The following is a 16,178-nucleotide window of genomic DNA, read 5'->3' as shown; positions in this document are numbered from 1 at the left end:
ACCATTTACTGCTATCAGTTATGAAGGAAACTCCAGGAAAGGACTAGTTTTCCTTTAGGGTTTTTGATTACTGATTACATAAATAACTGAGACTATATTGAGACTAGTGAAAATGCTGACCTGTACAGAAAACATTAAGGGGCAAACATGGTGTTCAGCTTTATGTTTTTGTTGGATCTCTACGCTCAAGCCACATTTTTCAGCTTCCTCATTTAATTGAATAAAATAAATTACTTGTTAAAATCTAGAAGCATCTCATCAAGTCGTCAAGCTATTTTGAGAAGATATTCTTTGACGTTTCTAGCACTAGAACCATCACAAGCCATACTAAAACGGACAAAATCTTTATAGAACATCTTTTGAAAATAATCGACAAACATTTAACTTTAAAGTGTTTCTTGTTGTTTTTGTGTGTTGTGGTACTTGTACATCTGTAAATTCTTACGTATGGTTCATTCAAGCAGCTCAGAGTCTCTCTGGACTTCAGGGGTCTTGACTGGAACAGGACTGAGGATAGGGAGAAAGAGATTTTTTAATGCATTTCATTCACTAACATTTCTGAATGCAATTCAGTGAGATGTTCTTGTTCACCTTTCAGCACATCCCCTCAGGGGTCACTACCACGAATCAGCATTCACCGATCCACAGATTTGGTTTGGCAGACAGTTTTACGCAAGATGCCCTTCCTGACAGCTGGGGACCAGCACTGGGAGACCCAGACTTGCCTCGTTTTTTTTTTATACCTGCTTATTTCTGTTTATTGTCACAGGGAGGCTACTGTCTGGATAAAGGTGGTCCACACCTCAGACAGTTTGCCAGTCCGTTTTTCAGAGGGAGCTGGAGTTCTCGAATAAAACGCATCCATGCACAGGGAGAACATGCAAACTCCGCACAGAAAGAACCCAGCCAGGATTTGAACCAGAACCTTAATACTGTGAGGCTAGAGGGCTTGCCGCCGCAGCACCGTGCAACCCAAATGGATGTTAAATTATTTAAGGTTCTGGTCGGAGTCAAAATTCTTATGTGAGCTTTGTGATTTACTAAGCTTAAACAGCCAAATAAAGATATTAATAATCTATTTTATGAATAGGATGCCTTTGAAAACTCACTACAGTAAATAGGACACTGAGCATTCACTCACCGAAAGGTAAAAGGTACTATGCAGAGCTGTTCATAAAACAGAGGCAGCTAAGACAGTACAGTACAAGTTTTCACATACCATCTGTATTTCACTCTCTGTAGCGGAGGAATTATTAACCCAGGCCAAAGTGCCCAAGGCTTGGGGGAGGTCAGAGCAGATAATAAATCTTGGTGGCATTTTCTGTCAGCCAGCCATGTCCTTGACTGACAGACTCTTTGAGACGCTCAGTGACATACTTAGCAATTTGTTGTTCACCTGGGGCCCTCTGCAGCGGTTGTATATATTTTTTTTTGTTCTTAACTATAGGGTAAAATGTCAAAAAACTTCCTTACTGATTAACTTTTAGACAACATCAATGTCAAGAATCCAAATGTATTGATTATTAGAATTTAAAAACAGAAATCACATTTCAATATCATAGAAATGCATTTTATTTTATATCCATTACTTTTACTTGGAAAAACAATAAATGTATTAAATGCAAGAATTTGGTAATCCCTCACTTCCTAAAAGGAACAAATAATGATTTTCTACCTGTTCTTTACATTGTTAAGTTTTACTAAAGAAGCAAAAGAAACTGAGTTTTTTATAGAGTTTTTCTGTTCTGTTGTTGATTATTATGTTTTATCTGTCTTCCAGCACTTTTGGAAGTTTGCCATCAAACATCTTGCTTTCTCTTTGCTTTTGCGCAACACCAACAGTAAAAATCCTCCCAAAAACGTATATCTGCATTCATAAAATAAATGATGTATTGTTTTTATGAATATAACAAATATCTCAGTTGTTTTTCTGCCTCATTCTGTCTTTTCAGTGCAGCTTCACATTAGATCTGAAGTGAAATATATGGACTATCATATAGAAAGGAACGACATGGAATAAAAATGTCTAGAATGCAAAATAATAATAAGCTTTACATTTTTAGCAGACGCTAAGTAAACTAAAGTTTCAATCAACATGACTTCCCTCAAAATTGCGTAATCTCTTGTCAGTTTGCCAGTCGGCGTTTTGGGGGATGGGGCACCTGGGCTGAGGAGACCTGGGGGGGTTTGGGGGGCTGTTTCACCACCAGGGGACAGTCTACCAGCTGTCCCCAACTTACCCTCTTCCTCATATAATCACTTATTAGGGTGGGGGGTCGGGGGGTGCCAGCCTGCGATGCACCTTGGGGGGAAGAGCTACTTGGCAGTGGTCCCTCCTCCCATGGTTGCCATATGAAAACCCCCTTGTCCAAAGTTCCAACAGTGAGTGAGCCTGGTCGGACCATGTTTACATCACTCCTTGTGGACCCCCACCACTCTTGGGCATCCTCCTCCTGAGCAGGGGTGGCTGGCCCCTACCTCTCTCTCCTGGACCAACCTGGGTGGGTGGATGACTGGAGCATGGGGCGGGTCTCCCTTGGGGCGCCCGTGCATGGGGTCAGGGTGGGGGGATGCTCAGAACTCCTAGGTGGTAATGGGCTGCTCGTCTAGGGCTGGGGGTGCTCTCCCGGGGCAGAGCCAATTCGTTGGGCCCTCCTGGCGTGGGGGGGGGGGGGGGGGGGGTTCCCCTGGTTGGGCTGGAGCTTGCACTCTCTGTCCCCTCATGCCTCCCTGCTCTCTGGCATTGGGGGCCCCGTTGCAGTCCTGCTGGCCCTGACCTGGGTGGCGGATGCAATTACTCGGCGGGCGGTTGTTCTCTATTTGCTACTGTGTGGGTTCTGGCTGCCGCTGATGCTGCAGGGGAGGTCTTGGTGTGGGGATGACTGGGTACTCTCCCTCCTGCCTTTTAAATTCCATAATCCACCTCAGAAGAACAGAAACACTCACTCGAGCACAAGTGCTATCTCACCTTTCCACAAATAGTTTGGGTGACTGAATGAAATGTTTCACATGTGTTGGTCTGAAGGCATAAGTATGCGTGTGTGAACATGAGTTGTTTTGTGTACATGTTGACATGTTTGTATGTGAACATTTTTGGAGCCAACAGGTATGTTTATAACATTTGAGTGTCTGTGCAGACAGGCTCCGCCCCTTCTAGATTTGTATTATTTGTAAACATGACTGTTATGACTATAAACATCCAGCAACTTGTTGGTTTATGCTGCTTCATGGTTTTAACACCCCCCCTTTAATCATCCCCCTCTAACATCCCTCTCTCTTCCTTCCTCCTTTTCTTTTCTGTCCCGTCCAACAAATATAAGTAAGATTAATAAAGTCTATCCTAATTTACAAAAGGGGTTAATTCAAATATACACCTAGTGTATCAAATGTTTCATAACCCCTATTGTAACAGTGAAATATGTCCAACACAAGGCGCTTTCAGCTCTGATCTATCTGCCCAGCTGTTGGACACGACAAGTTAAAAAAAAAAACTGGAAATACGCAAAATAAAATAAAAATTATAAAAAATAAATCTTCAACAGACTGGCAACCTGTCCAGAGTGTCCCCTGCCTTCACCCACAAGTGGCCGGGATAGGCTCTGGCAGCCCCGTGACCCCGAAAGGGACAAAACAGTTAAGGTTTGTGTGAACACATATTTAATTTCTTATCAGTAGGCTTTACATCTCATTACTACAGGTGAGGAACATGACAGGTGAAACGCTCCCTGGTATCTGCCTCTCCTGAGACCACACTTCCCTGCTTGAAACGTGTGTCAGGAAATAAACCCGCCCAAATTATGTCCATCCACCTGAAGCAATTTTTGCCCAAAGTCAGAATTGAGCAGGAAACCTCCCAGACTGGATGAACACAGAGCTGATATCCTGGACATGGTAATCGCTTTTCAATCAGGGAAAATGGGCCATTTCCCACGGCACACCTGACCACATCTCGTGCCGTGGCACACCAGTTGAAAAACACTACTCTAGATATATCACTGTACACATTGTTTCAAGCTGTCCTCGCCCCACTTAATGTTGATTAGTTGAATCAAGTAATTCATGGTTTTGTTTCACTCATCTTACATTTTCTTAGTAAAAAGCAGGACGTAGAACATGGTTGTTTGAAAGACAAGCAGATATTAAGAGACATGGTTGTAAACCTACTGATGGCTTTGTTGCTCCCAGCAGAAATGACTAAAGTGTCCTGCACACATATCTTATGTAAAGTCTGCCTGTAATCTTCACTTGTTTTTAAAACAATGAACCCATTGTTTCAAAGGAGAGAAACATCCATATAATTTAGAAGACAGAATGCTTTAGCGGAGATAATAAATATTTTTTGAACAGCAAAAGGAACACTGGGTTTTACAAGAGAAAGCCCACCATTTCCTGTAGTAAAGAAAAAATGAAGTATTGGAAAGCCTTTCCTTAGCGATTTGATTTAATCACAGCTGCCGTCTACTTATGGGTCATTTAATGCAGTTAGGATCTCTTCAAAGAAAAAGCTGCCATCTGGACGGACCTGTGTCTTTGACTTCTTTTTTGTGTCTGGCCCCTGGCGGCCAACAAATAATTACAACAGCAACTACTAGGAGGGCCACTTTAGACTCCCATACTACACTTCAGACATGCTCAAAGTGTTAAGTCAAGGAAATCCAGAAAAGCTGGAGCACATCCATCAACCATGAATGCCTAGTATTTGCAGAACAACCACATTGTGCAATTATGCCTGCTAGACAGATGCCTTAGACGAGAGGTACATGGGTGCTTTGTTTCTCAATTAAGGCAGTGGTCACTCTGCAAACAGCTCCACTTTGTAATCCGATTTTCTCATGTGCTCAAGCCAAAGCCTTTAAAATTCAACAATCACACCAAAGGCCTGTGAAAGGCTGGAATGAGATACATGACACCTGAAGTCAGACGTCTCACATCCTCTTCCTTTGGATTCGGTACGTTCTTGACAACCAGGCAGTCAGACAAGTTTCCTCAAAATATAAAAATACTGTATACTGAAAATGCAAATTGCAATGGTATTTAATTGCTTGAAGGGCAACTGCTGTTTAGTTTGATGCAGGAAATAATAAATGCATGTGTCTGCAATGAAATGTAGACCCTTAAAAAAAACATCTATCTTAGATGACCCCACCCTTCCATTGATGTGTTCTCCCTACCATGACAAAGGTGGATAAAGGTGGAAAGATTTCATGTAATCCATGGACACCAGTGAAGATCACAAATCATTGAAGAAAAAAGGTTCAGAGCACTGTCTAGTGGGTCTAGATGACCCAACTCCCAATGGTAAAGTGCCTAGGATAGCACAAGGGTTACACATTGTTTTATTGGCAGTGAAAGCATGTGCATGCAATTTTTATGACAACCCATATTGTAACATTTAGAAGATTTTGTACCATTAATAACTCTGCTCTGTTATCTGCTGTCATCTTTTTTACTGAAGCTTAACTGACTGTTTTATTACACTCAACATCTCAGATCATAAGCAGACAGACATTTATAAACTCTGCAGGAAATTCTGAAGAACAACTGAATTTTTAGCACCTCTGATGTGGTCAAACCTCCCAAAATGTCTTTTTTTTTAAGATTTACATATGAAAAGCGGATTACTAAAACATCTAATACAAGGTATTAGTGCATTTTGTTGTTATTAAAGAACAGAGTGAGATCACATGACTGGCTGGGTTTACCTTGTTTTCTTTTTTTTTTGTTTGTTTGACAAAACTTTTTTTATTCCTGTGTTTTCCACACAGGCTCAATCCCTCAAATTCCGTGACAAACGCTTTGACTCACAAAAATGAGTCATTTGCTCTGTGAGCCTCCATAGCAGCACAGAAAACCTCGCCATCTGCGATGTTGTACAATGCGTCTTTATTAAAAAAAAAGGAAAAAAACATGATCACAGGCCGAAACATCAAACTTGAAGCCTTTTTTTGTCTTTGTCTGAAAGAAGCTCTGTTGAAGCACTGGACCTGTGTCTCCCCTGAGATCTGTTTGTACTGGCAGCAGTGGTGTCAGAGGAAACCTTTTCACACTCTCCAGCCCGTCAGAGGGCGGCTCTTTGACTGCTTTTTACGCATCATTATAAAGGCTTAACTCCCTCCCTCTGCGCGCTGTCCCGCTCCTCCGCTGCCAGCCCTCAGTGTCTGGATCCATGTTGTAGCCTAGATTGACGGGTTGACATAACAGCCTATAAAGATTGAACGTTTGTTTACTTTTTACCTCCTTTTGGGTGCTTTTTCCCCCTTTTTATTCACCTGCATTTGGATACCTCTGACTCACTTAGGCATTGGATATGTGCACACAGGATGATGACAACCCCTTTCCTCCCCGTAGAAGTAAAATAAAATAGGCTTTCGCACACACTGGATTTAGGCTACTCCTGTCGTTCCATATGAAGAAGTCAAAAGTAAGTGTCAGCCTTTGCTGTTTTGCTGTCCTCTTCCTTGCTTGAGCCTGGGGATTAGCCGTTTGGGGCTGCAGCGCGTCACGCTCCTGCTGCGCTCCAGGAACCGGGAAGACGTTTGAATCAGAAACGGGGGTCTTTTTTGCGCCTTCCGTGAGAGCAAGAGCAGCGCTTTGGGGGACTTCAGGTGGACTCGAACGCGTCAGGGATCACAGCCAGCGGCATGGAGGCTTCCCTCCATAGTGCCACGCTTACCAAAGGGTTTCGCGTGTTCGCGCGGCGTGCAGCTCTGTGGAGTTTGTGATAATTCTAACTGCGCCAGTCTGGAGTCCCACCGGACTCTCACTTTTATTCATGAACGAGATTGTGGTCTAAAGTCACTTTTGATGCGCTGCAGTTATCCATCCAATGTGATGGAACAAAACCCAAATCGGGGCAACAGCGTACGATGGGGTTCGTTACGGTTGCCCCCCCCCCCCCCCCCCCCTCGTTAAAGCTACAGTTCTGAGGTGAGAATTCGGCGTCAGGTGAGTCCTGAAGCTGATCTGGACAAAAGCTGAGCTCCGGCGGCTTGACCCGCTGCGCGCCACCGCAGCCCTGACCAGCCTGCAGACTTTTAGCTTAGGTTAAAACTCTGCAAGCCTTGACCCCGTAATCTGTGGCCTATGACGTCCCTGTCCTAAAATGTTTAAACACTAGACTACAGACTTATTTTCAGATCGATGTTACTGTTCAACAGTGCATTTTTCTTGTCCACCATAAAAGCAAACGGACTGGCTTTGCGGTGAAGGAATAAGTGAAAACGTCATGTCCTTTAAGTGAAAACATATTTCTCTCCTGCTCATTGGGACCTGAAGGCTTTTTGAGGAGGAGCTGGTAGATTATTTCTTAAATTGGTTACCATGCCAAAACTACATTAAGTTACATGGATTTATTCTGTGGAGAGGAAAAAGGCGTTGTTTAAACTGAACATAATGTAGGTTTAATCCTCTTGTGTTATCCCCAGGCTGTTTATCTAAAACCAGCGCATTTCAGGGTTTTCTCTGCTGCAGTCTGTGCGATATCTTAAGCTGCTTAAACCAGATTTTAAAATAAAAGGACATAAAGCACATTAATATGGTTCTAATAGGGTGTGTACGTGGGTGCATGCAGGGGTAACACGCCTTTGAAGTTCCTGGAAACTGTGTGGGCATCTGATGTGAGACAGACTATCTACAGTTTCTTTGATGCCTTTTTTGAATCAAGTTCAACTGCATTAACAAAAATGTTGTCATTTATTAATGTGTGGACATGAATGAAGTGATCGATTCTTGTAAATCCGTTAGTGGCTGTCTGAATTCCACTCCCAAGAAAGGCCCAACTCCTTCTAAGCTTTAGAATTTTTTGTGATCTTCCTACAAAATATATTTTCTGGAGAAAATGGAAGAATTATTGCAAACTGAAGATGATTTATCTTCTGCAAAGTCTTTCTGAGAGCAGGTTTTTCATTGGGTTTTGACAATTGTGCTGAAGTGAAGGATTTATTGAAAATTCTGGAAAGTTCTTTTTGTTCTTTTCAAGAATCAAGTCATATTTTGAGGCAATCCAGGCAGCCGGAGGTGCAGAAGGTGATTGACAGAGAAAGCGAGAGCCTGCTCATGTTTTGACACCTTCACCAAACACTTGGCACCAGTAGGGAGCGCTAGTATTCCTATGCCAGCTGCACAGGGCTTTGAGTTGTGGAGGTTTAGAAAGGCGTCACAAAACAGGCCTCTGTCATTCCTGCTACTAAAAGGGATTTATCTTTATGTGTGGAGAAGTTGGTTGGCCTTGCCTTTCCTCAGACGGGGTCAGAAAGTGTCCATGAATCTAAAGACATGTCTTCCTTCTCAAATCTGTCTGCGATAGGCAGAGGGGGATCTCTAAAATTTGACGTGTAGCAGGTGAAATGATGCAAAGCAGGTGAAGAGGCGTTAGGAGGTTTTTGGCAGGCGGGACGGCGGAGACCTGGATGTGGACTGTGCAGAAGAGCCAGGCCTGAACGGAGGCAGGCTGTAAATCTGCTGGCCTGTTGCTCACGCAAGCAGGCTCAGTTTACCTCCTCTTTATTGTTATGGCTTCTCGCCTGCTGGGGGACCAAGAGGCTTCATCAGAACCCCTCAGGATAACTAGGTCAGCTTCCAGAGCCTCAGGAGTTGTATTTTAAGTTTTTGTCAAGAAAGTGCAAGCGAAAAAGAAAAGAAAAAGGGGGGTGACAAGTAATCAGCAATGCATCATGAGATTTATTTTGTCACATGTTCCACGGAAGCAAACAGGAGGTCAGCATTGTGGCTAGAAGGGTGTTACTGTGTAGGAGTTAGACCTCCAATAATCACTGCCGAATGAATTTGCTAAGTTGTTAACCAGATTATTCTTACAGCAGGAAACTATATAACAGTAAATCTGAACCGGTGTGACAGGTTGTGGTCAGGCGCTCAAACTGCAGAGAGGTGCAGCTGCTGCCGTAGAAAGGACATGTTTACCCCCCTCAAGTTAATTCCATGACTTCAACATGCACTTTGAAGTGCTGTTCGAGCTTTGCCATGCATTACCACTGCCATGCACATCAGCTCCAGCAGACAATTTATGTCATGTCACAGAGCACCTTGTGGAATCTGTAAATAATTGCTATCAGTTGTGGATTTTTTTTCAACGGAGGTGCAGGTTGTGCTAGCAAAGGATGTTTGTCGGATCAAAAAGCCACCAACGATACAGGTTTTGTTCATTCCTCTGCCTTGCCTGCACGCCGGTCTTCATGTTCTTGGCCAAACCTATCCCTTTTTGCATCTTTTCTGCCTTACTGTTGCACATTTTCCATTGTAGACATGTTTCGATCAACCTCAAAATTTATTGATGTAGCACAATGTTTTATTTTTGACTGCAGTGTAGACTTCTTTGGGTTGAAGAGTGAATGTTCCAGGAAACAAAAAAACATTCATCGCGTCTCCTCACCTTTTCCTGCAGCTCTGCTTGTCCTTAAACTGTTGTGAAACTCAATGAAAAGAAATAAAGGAAAATAAAACATGACAATATGCTTTTTTTAAGACTTGGCTAAGCTTTTCAGAACCTTCACAATACGTTTCCCACTCACTTAGTCATCACAGTGCCCAGTGTCTTACACAAGGACACATTCACATGTGCAGGAAGAAAAGGAAGAAGTGTAATGCGACATCTAGTAAGGGGACATGTATATGAAGGTATTAATGTTCCAAAATGGACGAGCTTGTGGATTTGATTTGAGAACTTATAATACAGAATGTGAAAACTTGTGCATCAAAAATCTGCATCTGTGTGTAAAAATCTTCTGCTGTGAACTGACAAATTTCCATTTGCATGTGTTTATTTAGAGTTACAACTTCAAATCTGTGATTACAACTGCTCAAATGTGCTTCTGCGTGTGCTCGAATCTGCTGGCGCAAATCACAAGTGCGCTACAGCTGCACTCTCCGTGTTAATACAAAATGATTGAGATTCTCTGTCACATTTTAACGATTATCGGAAGAGTTATTAAAGCAGGAAGTCCGAATCTGTGAAGATCTTTCTAACTTTACCAAGTCCTCTAAGTCCTGCACTCTGATTGGTTGACTCCGCCTCCTCTAACCCTCCCTCCCCCCCTTGTTCCATTATCGGACACAGATCACTTTTGACACAAATTTCTCGCAAGGAATGTATCAGAATTCAGGGCGCAGTTGTAGCGCACTTGTGATTTGCGCCAGCAGATTCGAGCACACGCAGAAGCACATTTGAGCAGTTGTAATCACAGATTTGAAGTTGTAACTCTAAATAAACACATGCAAATGGAAATTTGTCAGTTCACAGCAGAAGATTTTTACACACAGATGCAGATTTTTGATGCACAAGTATTCACATTCTGTATTACAAGTTCTTAAATCAAATCTACAAGTGCGTTCTTTTTGGAGCATTTTTACCTTCATACATGTAAGTCACTTGTGGATTTTGTGACTCTGTGCTGATTCAAGACCTATTCCTGTAGAATACGAAAACATGGAGCGTTTTAAGGTTGAATTCATTAAACAGGGAAAAGACAGTTTACTGAAAAGACGGTTATCTAATTCATGTAAGTGTGCTGAGGTTTAATGCATGATTTTATAGTAAAAACAAAAAAGAGACTATGTTTATATTACAGAGAAAATTATGTATTTTTAAAGAAAGTTAGTTTAAAATAAGAAAAGTTTAAAGTAAGAAAATTATGCAGTATATACCAGTATAAAGGGAAATGTTTAATTTTACAATATCTTTGTGAACAACAATAAACCTTTTAGGTCATATTGCTTTAATCCATCCTCAGTGGTTTTCTTAGCTAATTTGTTCTAATTCAAATTCAGATAGTTTGAATGATATATGCACACAACTTAGCCGTAAATCAGCTTAACAGCAAGAAATATGCATCAGAAAAAAACTGCTTTGAAAAAGGCCTCACTTTGAGCTTTACATCTATCTGAAATATAAACCCTAAACCCAGAAAATCCCAACATGAAGCCATTTATCAAAGTGTGTCAGATAACCAATAGGGTGTTTGTCTTCATATAGGAGCGCAGCTTTCAAGCTAATGAAGCCTTCCAGGAAGCTAGAAATCTCACCGGAGGAGCTGGAATCCATATATCACTGCACACTGAGATGTGTCAGTCAGGAATTCACTTTAAAAGTATCATGCAAGCAGGACATTTCAGATGGAGTCATTTGATCGCACCTGGTTTGGGGCTTGAGTCTCTGCAGGAAGAAACGTCTTTAGTTGGGACTGGCAGGGTCTTTAGCTATCGTGTGAATGCGAACATTAATTAGGAAATAAGTGCCATATGGAAGCAGCGCCGCATCAGATACAAGTGTTTCATCAATTGGCAGGAAGTCAGAACCAGAGGCCAGAGTTTTGTTTTTTTCCTAGAGGCAGCAGACTTAACATTTCAACTTTTAACTGGGAGGTCCAAATGTGTGTAACAAACATGCCATAAATTTGATGCTGACAACAGCCTTACTCAGTGTCTGTTGGCTGGGGCCTTGCATTATTGATAAGTCTCGGCTAATTTCCCCATTCCAGTTCTATTATTCATAACTATATACAGTATGCACTAAATCATTGTGTACGTATTTAGAGTTATGGAGGGGTTGTCTGGGGCTACATCACTCTTTATGAGCAACTCATTTGAAGGCATGACTAATAGAGATCATTTAGTAAGAAACAAAAAATAATAAAAACAGCCACAAATAAATGGGTTCCCTTTCCGAAGTGTCCAACTAGATTTTCCAGTTTGCATTTGTTCCATCGGGATCCTAAAATGAAAAGTCACTGAAAGAACCAAGAAACTTGGCCATTTCCTATACATCCACTCTGACGAAAATTGTGTTTTTGGTGTTTTTAACATGTTCATGTAGCATTTTCTTGATGATCAATCAGGAGCAGACAAAAAACTGCCATTGAAAAAAGCTTGTAGGTGTGACATAGAAGCTTCTTGTGGCGGCCACAAGCTTCCCATTCGGATGCTTCCACTTGTAGACGACTAGATCCATGTACGTCTTTGTTTTCCTCATTTGAGCTGGAATCTGGATCTAAACTGTACGGCTGGATAACTCCAGGCCTTAGGCTAGCAGGAGAGAGTGCAAACAGATGGATGATGGGAAGGGTGCGGGAAGGAACTCCTGCTTCTCTGAAGAAACCATGTCCTAAAAGATGACACAAGTTGTTGATTTTAGCTAAAAACAGCATCAATATAAGTAAAAGACCACTAGGAACACTTGGAAAATAGATAAAAAGATAATCAGAGTGGGACTTTATGACATTTGGAGACGCTTCATAGTTTACGGCAGTTAGAGATTCCATGAGGCTGATGAAAGGAGCCTTAACAAAGACATTAAAAAGTAATATGAGGGAGAACCTTCAGAATCTTCTGGCCACGTGTGATTGTCAAGGTTTTGTTTTATTAGAAGGTCTGCAGACAATGAACAGAACAGACTCTGTCCTGAAGTTGACTGTTTATCAAAGGGTTTCTCCTTTTGTCTCAGAGCAGGTGCTTCTCCCAAAATCTGATTAACTGAAAGTGTGGAGAAAAGAGGCAGCGTCTACTTCAATTATTTTCTCCCATGTGTTTTAAAGCACATGCAAATCTTCCACTGGTCTTTCTGTTTTAGCCAAGTTACACAAGCACAGTGTGAACAAATGCTGAACTTACAGCTCTCCTTTAATCTCAACGTCTCTGCTCCCTTCCTTTTCCTGTCTCATCTGATCACTTTTGTCAGCATTACGAGAACATCAAGGCAGTTTCTTGTTGTTGCGTGGAGATTCATGGCTCACGTTTGGCAGGTGAAACCCCTTTTTAAATCCTAGACTCACTGTGGAAGTCAGTATCAGCCAAGCAGCAAAGTCAAACAAGTCTGTTTAAGTTGGTCTATGGATTGTTGACTCTTAGTGGATACTGGGTTTTTGTAATAGCCATAACATGCAATTAAACATATAGGGAGATTTGAATTTAACCCTACAGTTGGCTTATACCATGCAAAACAATTTTTTAAAGTGTATTTAATGTTCATACCAAAAATAATACAAATATGAATATTTAGAACCGTTTCTGAGTATTTCTCTAAAAACCTGCGCTCTGAGCACCAGCCCCTCCCAACCCACAAAAACAAGTGGGTTCTCACAATCTGGGATAGACCATTAAGATCAGCCCCTTCCATCTTTGCAAAAGTTCAGATGCTGTTTGTTTTCGTGGGCGAAACGCAGACACGCTGCCGAGGTCGACTCTAGGTTGCCGTCATGAAACGGGGTACTCTTTTGTGTGCCAACGATTATGTGTTATCATATACATGGATATTGTTTACTATAAAAGGCTTAAGAATAGCATGATATAGGTCCTTTAAACTCAATTGTGTTTTTAGTATACAATCTGAAAAAAATGATAATTCAAAACTTGGCTTCTGATAAACCAGATGAGAATTTTCCCATAAGACCTAAAGACCCAGTCCAATCATATTTTAATCCATTGTAAAAGCATTCCCAGCGGTCTTTTCATTCTGATCATGCTTTTTTTAGCCAAAACCAAACAACCTGTCATTTTCTTGGACATAGTTTATGCAGAGTGGCAGGAGTTCATTAGAAATTCTCCTCTGAGTTGGGAGCTGTTGGTGTGGGGCAAATTCACCCTCAGAGCAGAGATCTTGCAGTCAGACCAACAGACATTTTACGTCACAACTTAGCTCCTTTTCAAACTGCATTTCGTCTTCTGCTCCTGATTCACAGTGATTAAAATAAAGAAATACTCTGAAAAACAATTTCAAGCTTTATTTTCTTAATACATGTAGTCCACTATCAGTTACTTTTACGTGTAGCATTCATTATCAGTCACTATTAGTAAAATTTAAGAACATCCTAAAAACGCCAAAGTGGGACTTCAATTACATCTACTTTCAAATAGACCTGGAAAATTCACAGTGCATGGCACTTTATCTCCTACTTGGTAATGTCTTTGGTCTTTATTCAGCAGTTTATTGCTCAGACGTTTTAAGACGATAATCATGGAAGTGTATTCAGTTCCACTTTTTTCTCTTTGGAGCAGTACGATCCTCATGCCACAGTTGCCTGAAACATTTCCTCCTTCGGGGGTTTTTCTGTCCTTAACATGTCACATCAAGTTACATCATAGCTACGGTTTCTTAGTCGTGACAAATCTTTAGATATTTTTACAAGCGCACATTCACGTTTTGCAATTATTTTCCAGTTCTGAGTAATACCACGCACATCCGTCTTAGAGCACATGCCAGAGGGAATCTTCCCTTTCTGGGCATTTCTTTCAACTCAGAAATTACTATTTCCACATGGTCCACGTGCTTTCAAGACTGAAAAAGGACAGTTAATCGGGATTTGTTATGATTATATCCCTTTCTGTGTGGAGAAAATGCTGATAGTTGTTTTTGGAAGTTTTTAAAGCATGATACGCTGTGGGTTTGGAGGCTGTCAGGTTTCATTACCACCTATAAAATAGAGAAAATGCAGTTCCTGCACCCCCCCCCCCATCTCATTTTAAACGATGAAAAAACTTAAATGCTGACATTAAAAGCTCTTCATCTATGATGACAATTGCCATGTAGCTAAAAGGTAATTGTAGTGCAGCCTACCCTGTTGAAAACGGTTAATTACAACGTAAAAATCAGTTTTGCCGCAATAACTTGGTGCATGCTACAGTAACGGCATGCACAGTAAAATGCCCCCCTCACCTCGCAACACTGACAGATTTGGTTTAAGTGAAATTTCTCTAGATCATTGCCCATACGTTTTAGCTGCAACAACACCAGGTGGCCCCTTTACTTCAGCGCTTGGCTGAGCCTCTTTACAGTGACCTGTGGGGTGAACAGTGGCAACAAAACAACTTAGGCTCAGTTACTTGATTGCACAAGCCAACATTTCAACACTGCAGTTTACTTTAAGAGTTTAAAGCAGTATTTTTCAACCTTTTTTGAGCCACTGCACACTTTAACCTTCACAAAAATCCTGTGGCACAACAGCATCCCCCCCCCCCAAAAAAGGAGAAAGTCATAGTCTGTATTGATCTACAGCCCCTCCACAATCTCACATGCATTTTTGTGATAATTGTGGCAGAAAAAGCTGGAAACTGCAGCTGTTTTTTCTAAAAGATGCAATAAAAGTTAAGTTAGAAGATTGAAAAACTGTTTGATGTGTGTTTGTTGTGGTTTCAAGACGTTAAACAACGAATGTTCATTGTGCGCTGAGACGCTGTCACTTTAACCCAATGCATCATGGGAGATGTAGTGATGGCAGACAGACTCTCTTCTCTGAGCTTCATGGTTTTGTTCACTTGTTCCACGGTCTGACACCGGATTCTGTGGAAAGCTACACCGCTAAAGACGAGCTTTAGCTGGAATTTTTGTTAGAACTGAGAGACTTTAGGAGCTAAATCAGAACAAGGAAGTGAAGACTTTATCCACTTCTGATTGGTCAGACTGATGACATGTGATTAAGCCTCCAAGAATGATTGGTGGAGACAGTTAAGGGGCGGGACCTTTCCTAAAACAGAGCTGAAGCTGCAGCTAAATCGCGGTACTGTCATTCTTATCAAAATGTCTTTAATAGAATCAAATAAAAACAAATAAAAAAGTATTTTATGATCTTTTATATTCCCAACTACTCAGTGTTTTATCAGGACCTGTTTGGATGAACACAGAGCTGAAATCCTGGAGATGGAAAATGTTTTTAGATCAGTTAATTAGAGCATTTTCCCACGGCACACCTGGCCATTTCCCGTGGCACACTAGTGTGCCACAGCACACTGGTTGAAAAACACTGGTTTAAAGCACTACATTTAAAAATGGGCTTGTAATTAAATGTGACGGTTTAATCCAAAAATAAGGTGCCAAAAAAGAAAAACATAATTATTTAGTTTAGTACAACTCTCTCTTTTTTTTTTGTATGTTAAAAATCACTTCCTTGTACTTTCCCAAATTCCCCCTTCCTGCATTTATCTAGTCATGCTTGAGATTAAAGGCAACTAAAAACAAGTAAAATTCCACTGCAGCACCAAGCACCGGTTGAAGTCTGGATCAGACAACATGCCTTCAGAGATCAATGTCAGGCTGACACAATCTCAATCAATGATTAAAACTGCTTTTCTGAGGTTTCCTTCCCAGGAGCAAGATTTTCCTTTTAGAAGAATCTGAATGGGAGTTGCCTCTGTGTCTCAAAGTATTGCCATTTAGTGTGAGATCTCCTTTCTAA

At 41.3% G+C, this 16,178-nt stretch overlaps 1 protein-coding gene across 1 annotated transcript in view; it reads left to right on the top strand.

The window, feature by feature from the left end:
- The first annotated feature begins 6,109 nt into the window (after positions 1-6,109).
- Positions 6,110-16,178, top strand: part of kitlga (kit ligand a) — a 43,537-nt gene continuing 33,468 nt past the window's right edge. The window contains exon 1 of the mRNA XM_011472884.4: positions 6,110-6,421. Within this exon, the coding sequence (XP_011471186.1) occupies positions 6,407-6,421 (15 nt within the window). The 5' untranslated portion in view covers positions 6,110-6,406. The remainder of the gene's footprint in view (positions 6,422-16,178) is intronic.

Source organism: Oryzias latipes, chromosome 6 (assembly GCF_053564925.1).
Source record: "Oryzias latipes strain Hd-rR chromosome 6, Olatipes_Hd-rR_3.1".
Taxonomy (NCBI): Eukaryota; Metazoa; Chordata; class Actinopteri; order Beloniformes; family Adrianichthyidae; genus Oryzias; species Oryzias latipes.
This window is presented reverse-complemented; position numbering and strand designations above follow the sequence as displayed.